Genomic DNA, 25,053 nt, shown 5'->3' with positions numbered 1-25,053 from the left:
CCGCATACATTAATCATCCTATTATTAGAATGCAATCCACAATTTTTGTGAACATGTTGCGTTTTTTTCCGCTGCGGAATTGCATTTTGGAAAAAAACGCAGCATGTTCATTCTTTGTGCAGAATCACAGGGATTCCGCACACATAGGAATGCATTGATCCGCTTACTTTCTGCATGTGGCTATGCCCACCGTGCGGGAAGTAAGTGGATCATGTGCGGTTGGTACCCAGGGTGGAGGAGAGGAGACTCTCCTCCAGGCCCTGGGAACCATATAATTGTTAAAAAAGAATTAAAATAATAAATCGTGATATTCTCACCTTCTGGCGGCCCCAGCAGCCTTTCCGCTCCTCGCGATGCTCCCGTCCCAGTATAGCTTTGCAGCAATGACCTGTGATGACATAGTGGTCTCGCGAGACCGCTACATCATCTGGGGTCATGCCGCAAAGCAATACTGGGACGAAAGCATCGCGAGGAGCGGGAAGGCTGCAGGGGCCGCCAGAAGGTGAGAATATCACGATTTATTATTTTTTAAATTATTTTTAACATTATATCTTTTTAATATTGATGCTACAGATCGCTTGGAAAACGTTAGCATTCTGCAAGCTAACTGCGCTTGTAAAATGCTAGTGTTTAGCGGGAATACGCATGCCAATTCCGCATGCGTTTTTCCCATGGCACGGAGTTCCGGAATTGCTGTGGAAATTCCAGCTGCAATTTTGGATGTGTGCACGTAGCCTTACTATAGGACACGGCACATATTGTCGTAGAAGCCTAGATGCACAGTAATGTATAGTACTGTACATATGTATATCTTTTCAAAAATTGATCCACTTTTTATTATTATTTTTTTAAATATATGTATCACATTATATTATTTTTGATTTCCTATATATCTTTTGACACAGTTGAACATTTAGTACTATATGAGATATACATCTATGATTTGTGTAGATTATATGTATTGTTACCTGGGAGTTGGCTTCTTCTTTTGCATTGAATTTTATTAGATAAACTATTGTGTGTTTATTCACCTCTTGTATGTGGTGCTACCCTTTACCACTTTTGTCAATAAAGGTATTTTCACTCTATACTTTCTTGTCCCGCATTATCTTAGATAACATGTTCGGTTTTTCCCTTTTTGGTTTTCACATATTTCCCGACTGGTCTACCATTCATCCACCCAGCAGATGTAGACCACCTACTTTATAAGAAAATATATACAGTACATTGATTTGTTAGGTTTTATATCTACTGCTGTGTCCAGTATTTGTTTTCTACATGTGACTGGGATGCAGAACATCTTGTGTAAATGCAGGAGGGGACACTTAGGGCTCGTGCCGATGAGCGTGTTAAACATCAGATCACACTCAGAACAATGTTATTCTATGTGGCCGCGCACATGTCCGATTTTCCTCGGTCCAAGGAAAAAAAATTGCAGTATACTCCAGCTTGATCTGATATTCGGAGCGCACTTGACCATGCAAGTCAATGAGTCGGTGGGAAAATCGGGCTGCACTCGGACAGCATCTGAGTGCAGTTCTATTTCCACACGCTCACAGACCTGAGAAAATTGAGATTTTTTTACCGTCATCTTCTCCTCATCATCTGAGAGAATCAGATCATATGTGATAAAAGTGATCAGGGTACCGATTCTCCCAGATGAGACAATACATGGTGGTCTCTGCACCTGCCCTTAATGTGGAAGGGAAGTAGGAGAAGGGGGGATGTAACACAATCCACCCTGCCTTTGAATCAGTATTATGATCAGGCCATGGACTGAATCTCTGCCCCTGACAAGGAGAAGATTTCATACAGAACAGTCATAATCCTAACATTTGACCTCCATTGGAACCAATCGATAATATTACTGTTGCTTCTCGCGTTACTAATAGGTTTACAGTGGGAGATCAGCGATCCTAACATCGAGGACGTCAATATTTAGGAGAATGTAACTGACTAGTTTACTGTCAATCAGTGACATTAGTGGTTCCTGAGGAACCAATATCCCGCGCTCTTATAAATATTGGATCAGCGCTCTTTATATGCCCATTGTGTGCCAAGGGTGGCTGGAGGTTGAGCGCTAGATCTACGAGCAGTAACAGCTTCCATGGTGATTTCATCAGTTACATTTCTGCGTCGACTGAAGAACTGTTTATAAGGAGCAATTAATGGTACAAAGAGGAGGATAACGAGGATTCTTAATGATAATTGTCTCATGCGAGTCAGGAAAATAGAAATAAAATCTATCATCTGGTGCATCGATATTCAGGCAAAAACATGGTTATTTGGAATTGTGTCATTGCAGGTTATGTCTACCTCTGTAACTACTGTTTGAGTGTCTCCAAACGCCTGATAGAAAAAAATGTTACACAGAAGGAGCAAAGTCATTTACTACACAAGTAGTAAAAAAAATGTAATTTTATTTCATACTATTTGTAATGTTGTTTCATTTTTTTTCTATTAGAAGAATGGAGGTAATACAAAAAGTTACAAAGGTAGAAATAGCATTTAGATGGGTTATCCAGCCTTAGGGACAATTTTCTTTTTCTTTTTACTTATAGAGTGTGTTTTGGTCTGAAATCGTTTTTGTAATTGGGTTACATTAAAAATGTATCATTGTGTGACTTTTACAGTGTTTTTGTTTCCCTGCACATTTAACTTTCATGCGATCTGGGGTCATGAATCAGCTGATATAAGCTCAGATAAAAAGATGTAAAAGAGTTACTTACTACCCTATCAGACTGGCAGCACGAGCTCACTGATGGATTCTCAGTTAGCTCATTCTGCAGCCAGCAATAGTGCAACGCAGAGATTAGAGAAGGCAAAGGGTTCAATATTTTGAATGAAACCCAATTGCAAAAATTATATATACCATAGCTTAAAATACATGCAATTAAGTAAAAAGAAAATTGGTACCCCAAAAGGCTGATTCATGCACATGCTTTTCCTCTCCTCTCTGCCCCTCTACAATGGGTCCTCCCCTCCACTAGCCATTTACCAGCTGTAACTCTATTCACATATATTAGTGCATCATGTTGAAAGAGGGATACAGACACTAAGTAGAACCAAACATATGCAGGATGTTTCCATATTGACAAGTGACTTGGTTAGCACACGAGCATGCTCAGATAACACCTTATCTGAGCATGTTTGCTCATCGCTAATATAACCTTTGATCAAAGAAATATCACAATAAATTGCAGAGTATGGCAACCAACCAAATATCTCAATATGTGGCTAGAGTTAGATGTTTCTTGGTAGATGTCAACAATTTTCTTTCTGTTTTAGAGAAGCATTAAGTTTTCTGGAGGTCCTGGTATCTTGCCCTTTTTTCTGGAGGTCCTGATAACCTGCCCCTTGTCTGGAGTTCCTGGTAACCTGCGCTTTGTCTGGAGGTCCTAGTTACCTTCCATTTGTCTGGAAGTCCTGGAAAGCTGCGTTTTGTCTGGAGGTCCTGGTAACCTGTGTTTTGTCTGAAGGTCCTGGTAACCTACACTTTGTCTGGAGGTCCTGTTAACCTGTGCTTTGTCTGGAGGTCCTGGTAAACTGCGCTTTGTCTGGAGGTCCTGGTAACCTGCGCTTTGTCTGGAGGTCCTGGTAACCTGCGCTTTGTCTAGAGGTCCTAGTAACATTCCCTTTGTCTGGAGGTCCTGGAAAGCTGCCCTTTGTGTGGAGGTCCTGTAAAGCTGTGTTTTGTCTGGAGGTCTTGATAAACTGTGCTTTCTCTGGAAGTCTTGGTAACCTGCGCTTTGTCTGGAGGTCCTGGTAACCTGCGCTTTGTCTGGAGGTCCTGATAACCTGTGCTTTGTCTGGAGGTCCTGGTAACCTGAGCTTTGTCTGGAGGTTCTAGTAACCTGCCCTTTGTCTGGAGGTACTGGTGACCTACAGTTTGTCTCAAGGTCCTGGTAACATGCGCTTTGTCTGGAGGACATGGTAACCTGAGCTTTGTCTGGAGGTCCTGGTAACCTGCCATTTGTCTGGAGGCCCTGGTGGCCTGCACTTTGTCTGGAGGTCCTGGTAACCTGCGCTTTGTCTGGAGGTCCTGATAACCTGCGCTTTGTCTGGAGGTCCTGGTAACCTGAGCTTTGTCTGGAGGTTTTAGTAACCTGCCCTTTGTCTGGAGGTACTGGTGACCTACAGTTTGTCTCAAGGTCCTGGTAACCTGCGCTTTGTCTGGAGGACCTGGTAACCTGCCTTTTGTCTGGAGGTCCTGGTAACCTGCCATTTGTCTGGAGGTCCTGGTTGCCTGCACTTTGTCTGGAGGTCCTGGTAACCTGTGCTTTGTCTGGAGGTCCTGGTAACCTGTGCATTGTCTGGATGTCCTGGTAACCTGTGATTTTGTAATATGCAGGTGCTGGGATGCAGTAACACAAATGCTGCAGATTAACTATATTTAATTAATCAACAGTAGTGATCTCCGCACAGGGAGATAGCAGGGTAAAAGGGTACAAAACTAAACTGAATAAACAATTGTTTAACTAACAGTCTCTGGCTAACAGTTCACTTATTGTGGCTCAGCAGCCTGTCACTCACTGAAGGTCCCATGGGTAGCAGGATGCTGGCGGCGGTTGGTGTGGTGTCTGCTGGTATCGTCTCCCAGCACACGGTCCTACTTCTTGCAGCAGTTTTGCCCATTGAGCCCCTAGTCCATATATATCTGCAGAGAAATGAATAGAGCTCTCCACAGGATTCCTCTCGGCGCATGTCTCTTTGATCAGCTGCCGTCACCTGAAGGGCTGCACTGCAATTCTCTGCCCAACATGTGCCTCTCTGGATGTCAGAGCTGTGATGCTCCATCGGTCACACGCTCTCCTGCGCACCCGCTACTTTCGATGAGTTCCTCACTATGCCTCCCTTTCTTTTCATGCCACGGCCTGTCACTCTCCTCTCAGCGTTTGCGGTCTCTACCTCATCAGCATTCTGGCGGGAAGACCGCTTCCGTTGCTGTGCAACCCATATTACCTCACATTGACTGGCCATGCCCCCTTCACCCTAGTTACTGGCTCGCTCTGGCTGCAATCGCATTCCCCCCAGGAACAGGAGGTTCGGCCCCAGCAGTTCTGGACCCAGCGCTTCAGCAGCTCTGGCAGCCCAGTCTTCCCTTCTACACTTTGCCAGGAGGTCCTGGTAACCTGTGTTTTGTCTGTAGGTCCTAGTAACCTGTAATTTGTCTGGAGGTCCGGGTAACCTGTATTTTGTCTGGAGGTCCTGGTAACCTGCCCTTTGTCTGGAGGTCCTGGTAACCTGTGCTTTGTCTGGAGGTCCTGGTAACCTGCGCTTTTTCTGGAGGTCCTAGTAACCTGTGCTTTGTCTCGAGGTCCTGGTAACCTGTGCTTTGTCTCGAGGTCCTGGTAACCTGTGCATTGTCAGGAGGTCCTGGCAACCTGCGCTTTGTCTGGAGGTCCTGGTAACCAACCTGTGCTTTGTCTAGAGGTCCTGGCAACCTGCCCTTTGTCTGGAGGTCCTGGTAACCTGTGATTTGTCTGGAGGTCCTGGTAACCTGTGCTTTGTCTGGAGATCCTGGCAACCTGTGCTCCCAAAAAGTAACTAAGGAGTGCAAAAATGACTTAGGACTTTCTCATCTTTCTCCCTCTCACTTTCTCTTATGCCCATATTTCAGCAGTTGAACGTTGCGGTGGGAAGTGTGAGAAGCTCAGATGTACAAGTGCCAACATGTAATGATATCATCTTTATAGATCTTCTTCCTTAATGTCCTTTGCTTTGGCAAATCAGTTCACTACAAATTACCATGTCCTGCTGCTTTCTCGCCTCCCATACTCCCACTATGTGCCACCTTCTGACATGCTCTTTGCTGATTGTCAGTAAATTTACTCTTGATTGATAATCCCTCCTCTGATTCACCAGTTATATAAACTATGCAGGAAAGGTCACCCTCCTGATATTTCCGAAAGGACAGAAAATAATATTATGGACTGGGAATACACTCCTATACATTGGGAGATGTGACTTCAGTAATGACTGTGTTGCTCACCTGTCTCGTGCTCTGTCTCATTATCCATATGTCTTCATGCTAGACGAGCTATGACCCATAATATTACGGCAATAGTAAAAACATGGTTTATTCTGGATTTACCACATTTACCTCCCTGTCTCTCCTATTGTCCCCACTTTTGTCGATACATGTTACATTCTTCTCGCTGAATGACAGGTTATAAAAACAAATGCTTTCTGCAGTTCCACCAGCATAACATGATTGCCTCGGCCAATAACAAGATTGTGTTGGTTCATAGTAATTTGTTAGTAGGTGTTATTGATCACTGTATCAGTGGCATTTTCAATCATACATTATTGTCCTGTGGGTGTACCAGATGATGAATTGCTGTGACTTTAGTGGGATTGCAGAGATATAAGTCTTGATAGATACTTCATTTTAAAATATTAACCGAGTACTTAATTTTATAGCTTAGGGTCTCTATTGGTCACATGAGACTACAAAAAGGGTTATCTTATTCATGGTCCTAGTGTAAAAAAGCTGGTAACAAGTAATAAAAGATTACAATAACCTACAATAAGATTACACTAGCCAGAGGAGCATTGCACGGCCTGTAAGTCTCCTTACTCCGGCTTGGCACTCTCCACAAGATGAAATGCTCCCTCTTAGACCACAGTCAGAGGCTTTGAACCTAGTCAAATTAGATCTCCTGCTTTGCACTGAGGAGTGGTAAATACCTTGAAACATGTGTCTACAAATGGATTTTCTGGTATAGCTTCTTATCCTAAATCATCTGGAAAGGCTCGTTAAAGAGAATCTTGCAACATGTTTATGCTATGTAATATTAGGATAGTTAACCACCAAATTCAGAGATGTGTTGCTTATTGGCCTGTGTGCTGTTGTTTACTTACAATGAAGGATTTATCAACAGGATATTATCATTACTCAGATTAGCTCCCTTTAGCCAAGTCGTCCGAACACACCCCCTCCTCTGATAAGCAGCTCACTGTCAATAGACAATGTACGTAGAAAGCTGTATGTGGGCGAGCTTAGTTTTCTGAGATCCTGCTGCATTCTACATCTAAGAACTCTGATTGGGCCATAACTGCTGCACCGCGTAAACTAAGGGAAACATAATTGAAAGCAGGGTCTATTTTGCAGCATCAGATAAGTTAGCAAAAACTGGTTACAGACTTCCTTTGAATAGTCAATATTAACTTTTAGGATTGCTATATCCAATAAGTGGCGCTACAGTTAAAATCGTCTGCTTCTCTGAAAAGGCTATTTGCATTTAATAACCTACATATAGTATTATAACTTTTCCATTAGGAAACTCATAAAGTTCTAAAGTTCAGTTCTGATGTAACTGCTTCTAGGGGGCGCTCCCTACACATCTTCAGAGGTCCCCATCATCATTAGGGTAATGTTGGTTAAGTCAATCAATATCGATGGGATTGGGCAACAGTCTAATATGTGTTGTGGTCTAAAGGGTCTACCCCAACAGATAATGTTGGGTTTGGTGAGAGAAGGATCCAACATGTTAGATTTCCAATAAGCAATGCTTAGGTGCTATTTGAGGGATCTGGTGGCAGCTCTTTCATACCAAATACAGGCGCACGCGGCAGAGCTCAGTGTACCATGTACGAGGGACTCAGGAGTGATATCTGTTGGCCGACACATTGGCAGAGCAATCGTTCTCCTGACAGCCAAGTTTCTCTGGTCCTACCTTCCTGTCCACCATAACGGAGAGGCTTTGAGTTCAGGGCAAGACAATGCTCTGTGAGCTCAAAAGCCGGAACTCCTGGTGGAAAATTTTGACCTACACTGATACATTGTGACAAATACTCATGAAGGAAGAGAGATTTTTCTGACAAACGCATTTACTGTAGCTCATCGAAGATTGTTTACATACCTTAGCTTTTGGTAAGTACAGGATTTCAGCACATTCATCGAAAGGAAAATAACATTTTGAAAAAGGGAAAATTTATCCAGGCTGTTGCAAATATGGCTGAATGTTGCTCTTCTGCAAAAGTTTGTAACTTTTTGCTATTTTACAGCACTATTGCTTGATTTTTAAAAGTGGGAGTGATTATGCAAATATTCTTCAGTTAGATTTATGATACATGACTAGAGATTCATAAATTCAGCTTGAATTTTGCAAAAATCCTTATTCACCCAAATGGGGATTTTAATATAATTAATTTCCGAGCAGATTCAGCAAAAAAATCGGGGGCTGATGGCTATTTTTCTGAATTGTAAAAGGCCATCAAAATGTAAAAAAAAAAAATTAAAAATTGTTATACTCACCTTCTCTAGTCCCTCGGCTACTTGGTGTAATCCATCCAGTCCTCGCGGCATCTTCTGATCATGGCTCAGTGTGAGAGGTCTGGGGATGCCAGAGTGAGCGGCGGGGGATCTGAAGATGTGGCGAGGGCCAGACGAGTGTCGGTGAGTAGCAGAAGGGTCAGGGAGGAGAGCTTTGAGGTGAACAGAAAGACTAATTTTACATATTATGGTTATAAGGCCGGGGTCACACTTGCAAGTTCAATGTGAGAAACTCGCGTGAGTCTCTCGCATCAAGTCTCGGCATTGCCACCGGCACTTCGGACCGGAGTGTGCGGCTGTACGTATTTCTATGCAGCTGAACACTCCAGTCCGGCAGTTCTGGGACTTGATGCGAGAGACTCTCATGAGATTCCCTCATTGAACTCGCAAGTGTAACCCCGGCCTTATGCTCTAGGTCTGCAGAACATAATATGGGACATTAAAATCTCGGAGACTAACTTCTCCGAGAATGGAATTTTCCTGGAAAAAATAAAGCTCCAAAAGGTAAATTGAACATTTAACAACTTTCTGATAAATGTGCGGCATTTAACCACGTTGCTGCCGCAAGCGAAATTGACTTAAAAAATTTGCGTCAAAAATATTAGAAAGTTGTATGATTTTCTATCACAAACAGGTTACAATTACCTAAAACCAGAAAACACTTTAACCCTACAAGTTGCTAAAAACTTTCTGTAAGCCTACAGATCAGTAGTCAGTCAACGACAGCGAGGTGTCAAATTCTCAGTCGAAAATCGAGATCCCCGCTGGTGTGTCTTTGTTAACTGGAGGATGATCAATATTCTGTCCCTCAAATCACACAAAGTTGGGCATTGAGAATTAGGAATATGAATAGAAATGATTAAACACATGTATATTAATGTTCATTACAGCTTGGTGCGCCTCTTTATGGCTCTGATTATTGCTTTAGTCCTGATACATGTTTATTCTACTGATATTTAAATGTAATCAGGAGATGTGTTGTTTTCTGACACCATGCCGGCTTCTTCTTTTGCCTTTTATTTAATGAAGATTACTTGTAACACGTCTATGTCACTTTCGCACATAGAGCCGCAACATTAACCTGAAAAACATTCAGTTGTAGTCCCTGATCGAGGTTTTCCTTGGCCACATGGCCAAAATTTGTTTTCGCAACATGTTTGGATGGTATGATGTAGAATCCAAAATTGGAAAGAACTTTGTTAATAATTTTTTTGATAAATTTGCTTCATTATAAACAGGGGGAAAATAGGAAGATTCATTTGTATTGGATAATAGAGAAATAGAAGGCATAACTTTATCCTGTACTAAGTTTATCTCTAGTATAGGATGTGTCTTCCAACAGAACCTGAAACGCCTAGAAACATTGATACAGTTTTGCTTTTGTGCTCCAAGTTCAAGGAATTACCTAATCGAAACAGGAACTATCGGAATTTATTATATATTTTCATAAAAAACCCATGTCAGGCTACAATTCATACATTTTTTAAAGGTGGTCCATCTGAACTACTTGTCTAGTGATTGTCTACAGATCAGGCTCAGTGGTCAGCACTGTTTCTTTGGAACACTGGGGCTCAAATCCTGACAAATACAAGGAATTGTATGTTCTCCTTGTGTTTGGTGGCTTTCCTCCAGGTTTTCCGTTCTCTCCCACACTCCAAGACATACTGATATGGAATGTAGATTGTGAGCTTCAATGGGGACAGTGATGATAATGTCTCTAAGGTGCTGCGGAATATGATGGAGCTATATAAGAAAACTATAACAATGCTCGTTTTGATATTTTGCTACAAAAGGTTATCTCTTAATGGGATGTCTGATTTTCTAAAATGATTAAAATTGAAAAGTGCGTTATAGGCATTGTCCAGTCTTCTGATTAAAGTCTGCAGTCACTTTATGTGACTTTCAACTTCTGATTCCTTACAGTGCACTCTCCGCATGTTGTCTTTATTCTCGGATTTGGTCAGTGAGCTTGGGCAGTCACATGACTTCAAGTATACTGTACAATTTGCATATATGTAGTCATGTGTCGACTGTGTGTTCTCGACTTTGCTCAATACCAGTGACTTGAGTGAGGCCAAACAAGTCTAGACAGATTGTGGCCGGCCCACTCTCGACAGCATGACCTGAGAATACTGGCAGTGTGCTTTGTACACGCTTTAAGCATTCAGAAATCTTTCACCAGAAGACCGGACAAACCCTTTAATGGGTTTTCCACCCAAGACTTTGCTAGCATGTTCAAGCAGTCACCTCGTAACTTCAGATATGCACACTTGTGTTCACGTGCAGGCAAGATTATTCTCTGCATAGAACATTGAAAGAAGCAAATGAGAATCAAGTCAGCACCAGATGGCAAGTCTGCAAATCACATCTTTGTGGACAGGAGACGACCACTAAAAACAGTTGGCAGATCTGAATCCTAGTGATTATAGCACACACTATTGGTATTAGGCAGGTTTTTTGTGCTTGCCAAAAGTTTGCTCTAGTGTGAACAAAACCCTTTAACCAACCTTCAGCAAGTTTTGCAGGAATTACATAGTCCTGTCTTCCATTCTGAAGACACTGTTTGGTCAGCAATATCTGTCATGTTTCTTATTAGTCAATGTCCACGCCGCGTTCTTTCGAAGTGGCAGGTTTAGAATGAAGACCTCATTTGACTGACGTTCATTCTTATGCATATAGACTGCTGTAAAATGTAAGTTTTGATGATGATTTGCATGTCTTGGGATCTTGAAGATCACATTTGTTTTTTGCTGCCTCTTGCACATGATATGTACCTTTCAGCTATGTTTTTTACTGATGTAGCAGAAAAATAATTTCATGTCGCCAAGGCACAATGGTGAATTTACACTTTACAGTGTTTCTACCAAGCAAAGCATAGCTTTATATGTCACTTGGAGCAATGTATTATCGATCTACTAGTTTGTTGCTGGAAGCATTGCAACAATTTAGATGCCTCCTCCTTTACTGATATTTAGTCACATTAAAATCTCTCTTTTGGATGATTCTGGATGAAATGTGAAAATAAACTACTGATAATCCACAAGTGCTGTGATTAGGTCCTAGAACGTTTAGCTAAAAAAGAGAAACAAACATATATATGCATTCTATTTACGTGGCTTACATGTGTGTGTGTACTGTATGTATATATATATATATATATATATACATATATATATATATATATATATATATATATATATATATATATATACACAGTTGAAACCAGAAGTTTAAATACACTATATAAAAAGACACATATACATGGTTTTCTCAATATCTGACATGAAATCAAAATGAACCTTTCCTGTTTTAGGTCAATTAAAGTTACCATAATTATTAATATTTGCCAAATGCCAGAATAATGAGAGAGAGAAAATGTTTTAAGGCATTTTTATTACTTGCTGCAAAGTTAAAAATGTATATACATTTCATTAGCATTTGGTACCATTGCTCTTAAACTGAATGACTTGGGTCATACGTTTGGGATATCCTTCCACAAGCTTCTCACAATAGTTGGTCGTGATTTGGGGCCATTCCTCTTTACAAAACTGGTGTAACTGATCCAGGTTTGTAGGTCGCCTTGCTCGCGCCTGCCTTTTCAGCTTTGCCCATAAATTTTCAATAGGATTGAGATCAGGGCTTTGTGATGGCCACTCCAAAACACTGACTTTGTTATCCTTAAGCCACTTTGTTACCATTTTGGCAGTATGCTTCAGGTCATTGTCCATTTGGAAGACCCATTTCCACCCAAGCTTTAATTTCCTGTCTGATGTCTTGAAATGTTGCTTTAGTATTGCCATATAATCTTCATTTCTCATGATGCCATCTATTTTGTGAAGTGCACCAGTCCTTCCTACAGCAAAATAACCCCACAACATGTTGCTGCCACCCCGTGTTTCATAGTTGGGATGGTTTTCTTAGGCTTCTAAGTTTCTCCCTTTTTCCTCCAAACATAACGATGGTCATTATGCAAAAAAGTTCAATTTTAGTTTCATCAGACCACAGGACATGTCTCCAAAAATTTCAGTTTCATCAGACCACAGAACAAGTCTCCAAAAATTAAGGTCTTTGTTCCTCTATGCATTTGCAAACATTAATCTGGCTTTTTTTATGTTTCTTTTGGAGTAATGGCTTCTTCCTGGCAGAGTGGCCTTTCAGCCCATGTTGATACAGTACTCATTTCACTGTTGGTATTGACACAATCTTACCAGCTTCCGCCATCATCTTCACAAGGTCTTTTGCTTTTGTCTTTGGGTTTATATGCACGTGTTGGACCAAAGCACGTTCATCTCTGGGACACAAAACCCATCTCCTTCCTGAGCGGTATGATGGCTGGACATTCCCATCTTGTTTGTACTTGTATATAATTGTTTGTACAGATGAACGAGGCACCTTCAGGTATCTTGAAATTGTATCCAAGGATGAGCCAGACTTGTGCAAGTCTACAATTCTCTTCCTGATATCTTGGCCGATTTCTCTAGACTTTTTGATGATGCTACACAAGGAAGAAGTGTGTATTAAAATACATCCACAGATGTATCTCTAATTAACTCAGATGCTGCTAAATAAACATATCAGAAGCTTCGAGACACATGATATCGTAATATGGACAGTCCAGAATTTTTTAAATCCATAGTAATCTTAGTGTATGTAAACGTTTGACTTTGCAGTAAGTAATGAAAATGCCTTAAATGCCTTAAAACATTTTCTCTTTCTCTCTCTCTCTCTCTCTCTCTCTCTCATTATTCTGGTATTTGGCAAATATTAATAATTATGGTAACCTAATTGACCTAAAATGGGAAAGGTTTATTCTGATTTCATGTCAGATATTGAGAAAAGCATGCATATGTGTATTTTTATATAGTGTATGTAAACTATATATATCTAAACCATCAGTGCATGAGTGAAGATGTATAATTAATGTACTCTTACTGAACACCCACACAATGTGTATACTTCATAGCAGCTATAGATTAGTAATACAAAGAGGAAGTCACATATGAGAATGTATAATGCCAAAACGATCAGCAGTCCACTGTAGCGGTGGTGCTCGAGGAGGGTAAATAATAAATAATGCAAAATCAGAAAACTGGAAAGCTCATGATGGTCTGAAACATTCAGTTGGATTAGTGTGATGTGATAAATATATAAGGTTACACCTTCCCTGAGTTTCGGGACTTTTTTGATTTTACATACATGAGAAAGGACCAAAATTATCAAAAGTGATAGAACATACGATCCAAAAGAGTATGCCAAAGTAAAGAAGGCATACATTTGTATAACTAACCTTTTCACCCATCAAGCCAATGAGTTTCACCAACAGATTCTTCAGAGGGTATTGTAAAATAAATATATAATAATTAACGCAAAATTGTCAGTGAGGGAAAGAAGTTTGCAGGCCTACAAAAGAGCATGTTTCTGGAGGGCCTTTACATAACTTGGAGATGTCAGTATAAAATTAATATCTTGTACACATCACCAGCAAGATCCAATTAGTTATTTGTAAAGCAACTGAAACGCCGCTGGGTTTATACCTTGTTTCTTCGGCGTTACTCTGCATGTCTCTGCTTTAACCCTTGCTCCTCTCCCCCTAATGTGCAGGGATACTGTTGTCTGTTACCTGTATGGATGCTGCTCAGTTCCCTGCCACCGCTGCGTAGCTGTACATGTGCTGTGATGTCTTTGCTCTGCTGCATGGCCACTCGCATGTGCGGTCCCTGGCTGCCGGTGTGGAAGCTTGCCACAACTTGCGAGGTCCTCTGCAGCTGGTGCATGACTTTCCTCTTGTGTCCAGGCTAGCAGTCACTGCCAGGTGCCCTAAGCCACAGTTTCTGTGCTGACTGTGCTGTAATGGTTTCTGTTTGTGCTTAGGGTGCGCGCGGCCACACCTACCCTGCTTTTATCAGGGTTTGAGTGTGCACCTGTGTTGCTTCCTCAGCCTATTGCTGAGGAGCAGCTCCTATATAAACTCCCTCTTTCTTGTTGGGCGTTGCCAGAGCATTGCATTGTGTTTCTATGTCTTGCCTTGCGAGGTATTCAGCTCCTGGTCTGTCTGCAGTATATTCTGAGAGAGCTGATACCTGTCTTCCGCCTGTTCTGGGGGCAGAGTACCCAGATCCACCTATCCTGGAGGCTGCATATCCTGATCGATTTGTGTTTCATTTTTCTGCCTAATCTGGGGGCAGAGTACCCAGACCCACATATCCTGGAGGCTGCATATCCAGTACCTGATCCTGTCTGAACTGTGTCCATTGTGTTATATTTCTGAAGTCCTTTTGTGTCTGACACCCCACACCCAGTGACTGAACTTTCAGGGCTTATCTTTTAAAGATGGAGTCCGGTGTTCTTGCTGAGCTCTTGCTATGCTGTGCTCAGCCTTCCAAGTGGTGCTAACCCAGTCTGGCCCAGTTCCAGTCCAGCAGTGCTTGCACCATCATGCTTGAGTTCCTTCCTAGGTCCGATGCCCGGAGCCTGATGGCCGTAGTTAGGAACCTGATGACCACCGCTACCTGGTCCTGTGCCATCTGTGTCCCAGCCGATGGCCTGGGCTGCCACGCCAGTGTACCAGATGTCTATCCGGTATTCCTGATGTTCTTCCTGTGTCCGATGTCCTGATGCCCTGGGCTGCCATGCCAGTGTCCCAGCCGATGCCCTGGGCTGCCACGCCAGTGTCCCAGCCGATGACCTGGGCTGCCACGCCAGTGTCCCAGATGTCTATCCTGTGTCGATGACCTGATGTCCTGCCTGTGTCCAATGTCCTGATGTCCAGCCTGTGTCTGAGGTCCTGATGTCTAGCCTGTGACCCGATGTTCCACCAGTTCTCTGGTGTCCACCCTGTGATGACATCCTTCCAGGATCGGTGTCTGATGTTCTCTTGCTGAGCCAGTGCTATGCCTGAGGCCTGAGAGAGAGGTCGTTCTAGTATGCCCGTGCCAGATGTCCCTGGACTGCATCAACCTGTGTTGACCCCTGCCATCATCTGAAGTCCGTCCGAGGTCAGTGTCTGATGTTCTCCTGCTGAGCCAGTGCTACGCTTGAGGCCTGAGAGAGAGGTCGCCCTAGTATACTCGTGCCAGGTAACCCTGGACTTCATCAACCCGTGATGTCCTCCTGCCTTTGTCTGTCATCCTGACACATGTATCCTTCCTAGATGTGTGGAATTGGGATCCTGACATCATTATGTTTTGTTATGTACTTTGCTTTCATTTGAGTAAACTTTGTTTCTTCATACCTGAAGTTGTGCGGTGTAATCTAGTTCTGCATATCGCCATCTTGCTCACATGCTCAGCTGCCACAGACCCTGCTCGCTGACCTTCCCTAGTCTGGGTAGGTCCAGGTCACTCTATGTGGTCCAGTGGGTCCACATCACTTTCCCATTTGGGACGCTCACCCACGTCGTCATGGTTTGGCGACGTGTGGGCATCGGCTCGGCTGCGTCTACGGTCGCAGCCGTAACAGCAACTCAGAGGAAATTGGCAAGTGATTGGTTTCAAAATCAGGTTCAAATGCAAATGTCTTCTGATGGATCTTTAAGACCCTATCATGCTAGGATTCCATTATAGTGAGACATGCTTTGGTACTCTGCCTGGACACTCATGTGACCAGATTACCATTTGTATGGAGATCCTTGATTTATGTCAATACTCTAGAACGATAGATAGATAGATAGATAGATAGATAGATAGATAGATAGATGATAGAAGTTTTTTTTGTCTGTCAAGAGTTGTTTTGCCCATTGTCAGCATGTTGATTCTTTATCCTGTAAGTTATGTTTTGTATATATAGCTCTAGTAAATTTTAATTCACTCCTGGAGAATTAGATTATTATTATCTGAAACACTATAAGAAGCAAAATGTAATTAGAATAAAAAAAAGTGATATAGTTAAATGTTTCAATGATTAGACAGTGAACGCCAAAGACTAAGGCATTGAGTGGCAGATAAATTAGCAGCTAATTGACAAAATAAGTGAAGAGCAGAGTAATGGGTGAGAACTGCAAGGTAATAGGAACCTAAAATGCGATAAGTACCTATTGAAAAGAAGCTCCAGAGAAAGAAGAATCAAATGCAGTAAATTCTGTAGAAAAGGTAAAATGTGAGAATAAATCATTTATACCGTAAATGAAAAATAAGTTATTACCTATACATTGATTTCTATAAATTTGTGCATGAATTTCACTATTGCATATTTTATATTAGCCAAGACTGTAATCAGTGCCTATGGAAATTCAATTTTAGTTGATGAAAAGGAACAATATAAACAAGAGTGATAATGTATAGGGTAAAATTAAAAAGAGATGCACCAAGTAACCAAGTATCCGCTGCAGAGTTATGACAGCTACTTATCTAGTATGGTGCCATCTGGTGTTGAAAGTATATGGGAATTTTGCAGGTCCATATAATGAGTAATGAATGTTGGTGGACGCACATGCTTAGTTTCTCTGCATAGTGATCCTTGTTCACTTCACAGGAGCCTACAGCTATAACTTGAAGATCAGAAAGTGATCTCTTATGGTTGCTTTGCAGTGAACAGAGTTGAACAGAGAGCGCAACTCAGCGCTCTCCCGAAATATATATTTATTAGAGAAAAGGATCGCATTTGAGTCAAATTTTCGGAATTTTATGATTGCAAGCAAATTCAAACATTTTGAGATTTGATTAGCGGTTCCCCCAAAAAAACTTGCTCGGCACCATTTCCCACACCATTGCCCAGCTATTGTCCTTTTGCCCATGGCCTCCCCATAATTCCCAGCTATGACATCTAGTGGATTATCATACCTTGTACAATGGTGGTCGGTACCTGGGCCATCTCAGATCACTGGGTCTCATCGGAGCACAATTTGTGCACAGAGTCTTTTCCTATCTCCAGAGTCACTGGTACCATATTTTTCGGACTATAAGATGCACTTTTTTCCCTCAAAAATGTAGAGGAAAGTGGGGGGTGTCTTATAGTCCAGATGTACCGGCTCTGGCTGTGGTGGGGAGGTGGGGGAGCGGCTTCGGCAGAACAGTGGGTTACAGAGGCAGTTGCCAGCTGCTGCGGCTAACTCCTGTGCTCACTGCTAAAGAGATATTAATATTCACTGCATTCCACGCCATGGGCATGGAGGGCAATGAATATTCATTTCTCTTTAGCATCCTGGTATAATTGGTCCCGATTCCTGTCCTGGTATGCATGGCCCCATCTTTATCCCGGTATGATTGGCCCCACCCCCATCCTGGTATGCATGGCCCTATCAGAAAACTTAAAAAAAAAAAAAACATTACAATTACCTTCCCAGCGCTCCCTAGTAGCATCTTGCTCTGATGCCAGCATCTGCTTTATACTTGTAAGCAGCACATGGCAGGGACATCATGAGCTGCTTGCAAGCCGAAGTGCAGCTGCTGGGATACTCACTTCTCTGCACGCTGGGACTGTGTGCACGCAGAGCAGTGAGTATTCATTGCTCTTCAGTAGCGCACACAATGTCAGCCGGAGCTTTCCTGCAGCTGCCAGCAGTCACGAGTGCCTCTACTAAAGGGAATGAATATTCACCGCATTCCACGCCCATGGGTGTGGAATGCAGTGAATATTCATTTATCTTAAGTAGCGGCACACGTGACCGCAGGCAGCTGCAGGAAGACGGCGGGTGACACTGTGCGTGCTACTTATCTCTAATGCACACAATTTTGCAAGTTTTCCCACCTACAAAGAATGGAGGTCTGTCATTTTTATCGCAGGTACACTTCAACTGTGAGAGACAGAATCTTTATTTATTACATAAAATAAGCATTTGATACAATAGAGAAACAGAACTTAATATTTGGTACTGAAACCTTTGTTTGCATTTACAGAGGTCAGATGTTTCCTGAAGTTCTTGACCAAGCTTGCACACACAGCAGCAGGGATTTTGTTCCACTCCTCCATCCAGATCTTCTTCACACTAAGTGTGGCCTGATTCCTGACCTTTCTTAGAATCATCCTTACCCCACGAGGCGAGATCTTGCATGGAGCCCCAGACCAGGGAAGGTTAACAGTCACCTTGTGTTTTCTAACAATTGTGCCAGCAGTTGTTGCCTTCTCACCAAGCTACTTGCCTATTGTCCTGTAGCCCATCCCAGCCTTGTGCAGGTCTACAATTTTATCGCTAGTGTCCTTAGACAGCTCTTTGGTCTTGGCCATGATATTCAGGTTGGAGTGTGATTGATCGAGTGTGTGGACAGGTGACTTTTATACAGGTAACGAGTTCAAACAGCAGCAATTAATACAGGTAATAAGAGTAGAGTAGGAGGGCTTCTTAAAAAAACTAATAGGTCAGAATTCTTGCTGGTTGGTAGGTGATCAAATACTTATTTCATGCAATAAAATGCAATTTAATTATGTAAAAATCATGCAATGTGATCTTCTGTTTTTATATTTTTGGATTCCGCCTCTCACAGTTGAAGTGTACCTACGATAAAATTACCGACCTTTCCATTCTTTGTAGGTGGGAAAATGTAAAAAGTTGTCCGTGTATCAAATACTGTATATATATCTATCTATCTATCTATCTATCTATATATATATATATATATATATATATATATATATATATATATATATATATATATATATATATGTATAACACGTTGTCTGCAGGTCTTTTTACGTGACTTTAGGAATCACTAAATGCAAGCAATTGTAGAATAAATCCATTTTCTCACATCGTTCAATTACTTTTGTTGCACAACATTTCTCCGGTGAAACTCACATCACCATCTGTGCACACTAAGAAGTTTTAGTAACATTTCAATTTGCCTCAGTCTCTCTGACCTTCCCCACCATGAACACAGTCAATAAATATTTTTATCCATTTTGCACCGTGTATTTACAGACACCTACATACCTTCCTATAGCAGCAATTCCGTCTTCCCACACCTGCCTTAGAATGGCATATCTCTGTATCTGCAGGTGTCCGTATTGTCCTACATAGAGCAAAATAATAAAATGTTGGCAATTTTCCTGTTAGAGATGAAAAATATATATATAAAAAATAGAAATATGTTATTTATCAGTGTGGTGAAAAACCTTCCAACAAAAGGATTTTACAACACACAATGTTTAACACACAACTGAAGGAATGAACGCAGACATATGCGCGTATTTTTAACTCTTGATGGGTTTTCGCAGTACTTTTTTCATATTTTACAATCGCCTCGTTCTCCATTTTTGTTATACACTCCAGGCAAAACCTATAATCTGTATATATCTACTTTATTGCCCAAATTAAAAAGTAAATTTGGTGACTCCCTGCAGTAGGAATATAATTTATCCTTTTAAGTGATCACACCTCATTACGTCATCTCTGCCGATCCAGCGGGGGATGATCGAGCGGCAGTGCTGGAGCAAAGTGCAGATTTCAGAGGTAATATGTTAGTTTTGTTTCTTTTAGAAGCAACTGGTTCCCACTGATAAAAGGGGTTGTCTGGTAACAGCGCATTGATGACCTACCCACTGGATAGGAGCGGAGGTGCATTACCTTGCAGATGCCGACACACTTTGAATGGAGCTTCGCTTGCAACTTTATTAAAAGTATTTATATTCTGAGCTGCTGGAGCAAAAAACAGCTGATCATTGGGTGTACCAAATGTAGGACCCCCACATTCTGATGCTAATGACATAAGCTATGAATAAGTCACTATTAAGCTGTTTCTGGACAACCCCTTTAATTACCTACGTGATCTAATAGCCCCATTATTCTGTTCTGCCAGGCCAAATGATTAGTTATTTTATTGTTGATAGTGAGATTCAAAGAGAATCTGTCTTCAGGATTTTGCATGTTAAAATAAAGGCAAGGCCATAATGGCGCCATTAAACTGATTCAATAGATACAGTGAAGAAATTCTCAGCCTGGTTCTTACTGTTTTTATGCTGGTGCCGGGTGGTGCTTGTTCAGATTGATCTTGAGGCGGACTTCAGTAAAATGGTGCCGATGGAGGTGCATGTGCCGAGTGACCTCCCAAGTAAATGATGAGCCAAAGTAGTAAATCTGCACCCGTGCTGCCTCCAGCGCTGTTTTTCTGAAGACTGCAATCAATCTGCACAAGTGCCACCCATGACTAGCACAGCGACGGCGCAAAAACAGAAAGAAGAAACAGACTCCAGAGGCAGTGTGGGAGCAGGGGCAGGAACAGAAAACCATACCCACAGTCTGCCCACAGTCACGCTCTAATGCACGGAAAGCTTAGGAAACCCAAACTTCTAATGAGGATTAAACAACAACCAGGCTGCGGATTTCTTCACTGAATGTATCTACTGAACTACTGTAGTATACCAGCGCCATTATGGCCAAACCTTTATTTCAACATGCAAAATTCTGATGACTGGTTCTCTTTAAAGACTCCAAAAATATGAAATGCTTATCAGTGAAAACTGCTAATATTGGGTGAGAGAATGGTTGAAAATTTAACACCAATCCCTTATGTAGTAACTGAAGATATTTTAGCTTCCAAAGATGTCTGATTGCGGCTTACTCTACTCTTTGACAAAAGCACATACTAAAACGTGAATACGTGAGAACACATGGCTATTAGCTACATATGGAATCCTGCTATTCATGGTGCATGAGCACTTTTAAGCCCCTCATACATCTTTGAGGACTTTTGTCCAAAATTATGGTTTAGCCAATATTTCAGCCGGCAGCTATCTCACCTGACTTTACCACACATAAGAGGGCTCGCTCTGCCATCACATGTTGGGGAAGAGATGGGCCCCACCATAAATATCAGATTGTTGGAAAGACACATGGGTTAGTTTGTTTTGCTTTATGTAGTATACATTATCTTTAAACTAGCTACCTAAATGAGCTTTGCTTTACGGGGCAATGGAGTGTTTTGTCCAGACTTCCTTGTGCTTTTAAACAACTCATATGTATTTAGCTTTAACAGAAATGCCTAAACAAGAAAACACTGGACGGTTTCGTTATTATGCTTTTTTTGTTTGCTTTTTCCATTTGTTTTACTTTTTTAGATTGATGAAATGATCACATAGACTGAACATTGCTTAAGGTCTTCCGCTCTAATTCCCTTAACCTTCTGGCTATTAAAGAAACCTGGATCCAGCATTCAGACACCACTGCCGCTGCCACTCTCTCGTTTGGTGGGATGAAATTTTCACATACCGCCAGAGCTGAGAACAGATAGGGTGGAGGTGTTTGTTTACTCCTTTCATCACAATGTGCTTTCCAGGTCATCCCCTGGTTCCCTCACTTACATTTCCTTCCTTTGAAGTCCACGCCTCAGACTCTTTAAGCCCTTCTCCTTGCGAGTGGTGGTTGTTTATCACCCTCCAGGCTTCTCCCACCACTTTCTATACCACTTTGCCACCTGGCTTACGCACTTTCTATCCTGTGACATCCCCGCCCTCATCATGGGAGACTTTAACATCCCCATCAATGATCCCCTCTCCCAATCTGCCTCTCATCTTCTTTCTCTAACTTCTTCATTCGGCCTCTTACAGTTTACTAATTCTCCTACGCATGAGGACGGGAATACGCTGGACCTGGTTTTTTCCCATCCCAGCAAGCTGCATGACTTTACTAACTCCCCTCTCCCGCTCTCGGACCACAACCTTCTTTCCTTCTCTGTCAATAATTGTCTGCTCACCCGGGACACCCCCACCTACAACACTTAACGGAATACATGTACCATTAATACCCAGCAGCTTATGGACAATCTCCACACATCTTTGGCCCCCATCTCCTCCCTCTCCTGTCCAGACTTAGCATTGTCAAACTTCAATAATACACTGAAGAATGCCCTAGATGAAGCAGCACCTTCTACACGCAGAAAGACCCGACACAGACAATGGCTTCCCTGGCACACTATGCAAACACGCTTTCATCAGCGTTGCTCAAGGTGTGCAGAGCCGCAGTGGAGAAAATCTCTCTTAGCAGAAGACTTTATCCACTATAAGTTCATGCTCAAAACCTATAACTCTGCCCTTCATCTGGCCAAGCAATCCTACTTCACCACACTCATCACCTCACTAACCAACAACCCAAAACGACTTTTTGAAACCTTAAACTCCCTCCTGAAACCTAAAGTACAGGCCCCCATCACCAACCTCAGCGGTGAGGATCTGGCCACTTATCTCCTAGAAAAAATCAACCACATCTATGAGGATATCTCAGCCCAATCTCCTCAGTACCTGGAGCCCCTGCCGTGCCGCACCTCAAGCTCACAAGACATCTTTGAGCCTGCTTCAGAAGAAGAAGTTTCCAAGCTCCTCGCTTCTGCTCAGCCTACCACCTGCAACAGTGACCCCATTCCTTCACATCTCCTGCAGTCTCTCTCACCAGTGGTCACCACTCACCGGACTAAAATATTTAACCTCTCTCTTTATTCAGGTATCTTTCCCTCCTCATTTAAACATGCCATCATAACCCCTTTACTTAAAAAGCCATCCCTGGACCAGAACTGCACTGCTAACTACAGACCTGTAACCTTTCCTTCATCTCTAAACTCCTGGAACGCTTGGTCCACTCCCGGCTAATCCGCTATCTCTCGGATAACTCTCTTCTTGACCCCTTACAATCTGGTTTCTGCTGTTTACACTCCACTGAAACTACCCTCACTAATGCCTCTAATGATCTAATAACAGCTAAATCCAAAGGTCATTGATTCTCCTGGATCTCTCCACAGCATTCGACACTGTGGATCATCAGCTCCTCCTCTCTATGCTCCGCTCTATAGGCCTCAAGGACACAGCCCTCTCCTGGTTCTCCTCCTACCTCTCTGACCGCTCCTTCACTGTATCTTTTGCTGGCTCCTCTTCCTCTCCTTGTCCCCTTACTATTGGGGTTCCCTCCTCTACTCTTTATACACTGCCCCTATTGGACAAACAATCAGCAGATTTGGGTTCCAGTACCATCTCTATGCTGACAACACCCAATTATACACTTCTTCCCCTGACATCACACCTACCCTAATTCAAAATACCAAGGATTGTCTGTCTGCTGTCTCTAACATCATGTCCTCCCTCTATCTGAAACTAAATCTCTCCAAAATTGAACTTTTTGTGTTTCTCCCTTCTACTAGCCTCACTCTACCCAACATCAAAATTACCCTGGGGTCACTCTCGACACCAAACTTTCTTTTACTCCCTGTATCCGATCACTCACTCGCTCTTGTCACCTGCATCTTAAAAACATCTCCAGAATCCGACCTTTTCTCACCTTTGAAACTGCTAAGACTCCTACTGTCGCTCTTATTCATTCTCGTCTGGACTACTGCAACTCTCTTCTGATCGGTCTCCCTCTTACCAAACTTTCTCCTCTCCAATCCATCTTGAATGCGGCAGCCGGGTCATATTTCTGTCCAGCCGCTTCACCGATGCCTCCATCTTGTGGCAGTCATTACACTGGCTACCCATTTGCTACAGGGTCCAGTATAAACTCATCTCTCTCACCCACAAAGCCCTCCACAGTTCTGCACCGCCTTATATCTCCTCTCTCATCTCTATCGCCCTACACGTGCCCTCCGTTCTACAAATGACCTAAGACTAGCATCCGCCGTAATCCAAACCTCTCACCTCCATCTCCAAGACTTCGCTCATGCTGCGCCAGCTCTCTGGAATGCACTTCCCCAGACGATCAGACTGATACCTAGCCCCGACCTATTCAATCGCGCTTTAAAAACCTATCTCTTCAAACAAGCCTACCACATCAACTACTCAGTAAACTAACTTTTCCCTGTTCCCTCCTTCCAAATATTATTCTGAATCTGAACCCTACTATTCATCTGTCTCCACACCCTCCATGCACACGATAACTGCACTTGATACTTGACTATTGCACTTAAACACACGGGCTGATGACCGGATCATGCAGCTTCATATGAAAATCCCTATTTATTATAATTGCCAGACCTGAAATAACAAGCACTTTTCACCTATTGTTTCCCCCCATTTCCTTGTAGATTGTAAGCTTGCGAGCAGGGACCTCACTCCTAATGTCACTGTTTAAATTGTCTTAACTTGTACTGAATTTGTTGTTTGTACATGTCACCGCTTAATTGTAAAGTGCTGTGGAATATGTTGGCGCTATATAAATAAAAATTAATATTATTAAGGTTTGCTCTGCAATGGTTCCTATTTTATAGTTATCTTTTAAAAAGTTTTTGGTCAGAAATAGAGATGAGCGGATCAGGTAAATTGGAATTTGCCTCTGCGTTTGGATTTTTCCAGGTAACTCAAGTTATTCTATGCAAATTGAATGCCCTTTATTATTCTCTGGGTCCCTAAAATCCTTAGTATTGCACTCGGGAGAGTTCTGTGAAAGCACGCGGAAGCTCACATCGTCGGGACATCACGACATACCACATGACCTTGTGAGTGAGTGAGTGACACAGTGAGGATGAAAGGATATACGGAATATTTTGTACCTTTTGATGGTAATTTATGGTTCAAAATATGCGTGTAAACAGCAGCCATTGGTGCTATATCCAAGCAGAAGCAAATGACAGAAAATCTGCATTTAGATGAATGCGAATTGTTGCAAAATTGTTTGCAAAATTCAATTCCGCTCAAATATATTCACTCATCAATGGTCATAATATTTATTTCTAGAAATGAATATAGAAAAATGTATATTTTGGCCGAATTACATTTCCAAGGTGTCCATGCAGCAAAGCTCAGATTTCTCTATTGTTATAAGTCACTAGCAAGGTATAAGAAAGATGAGAAAATACTTGAGTATAAACTAAATTAGTTAGTCATCTATCTATTATCTATCAAGATTCAGAGAAATGCCCAAGAAG

The 25,053-nt window shown here is 42.1% G+C and overlaps 2 protein-coding genes across 4 annotated transcripts in view; one reads left to right on the top strand and one right to left on the bottom strand.

Annotated features, from left to right (window-relative positions):
• Positions 1-25,053, top strand: part of PCDH7 (protocadherin 7) — a 1,191,840-nt gene that overhangs the window by 294,872 nt on the left and 871,915 nt on the right. The gene's annotated exons all lie outside the window — the stretch shown is intronic.
• LOC143808944 (uncharacterized) lies at positions 3,399-8,228 on the bottom strand. Its single transcript, XM_077292146.1, has 2 exons — positions 5,529-8,228; positions 3,399-5,472 (listed from the first exon to the last, which is right to left on the bottom strand). The coding sequence occupies exon 2, from the start codon at positions 4,308-4,310 to the stop codon at positions 3,399-3,401; it is 912 nt and encodes a 303-aa protein (XP_077148261.1). The 5' UTR covers positions 4,311-5,472; positions 5,529-8,228.

The sequence above is a fragment of the Ranitomeya variabilis genome, chromosome 1 (genome assembly GCF_051348905.1).
Source record: "Ranitomeya variabilis isolate aRanVar5 chromosome 1, aRanVar5.hap1, whole genome shotgun sequence".
Classification (NCBI taxonomy): domain Eukaryota; kingdom Metazoa; phylum Chordata; class Amphibia; order Anura; family Dendrobatidae; genus Ranitomeya; species Ranitomeya variabilis.
This window is presented reverse-complemented; position numbering and strand designations above follow the sequence as displayed.

Excerpts from the sequence above, each read along its gene's own strand:
- LOC143808944 (XM_077292146.1), bottom strand. The coding sequence starts at position 4,310 with ATGCACAGGTTACCAGGACCTCCAGACAAAGCACAGGTTACCAGGACC.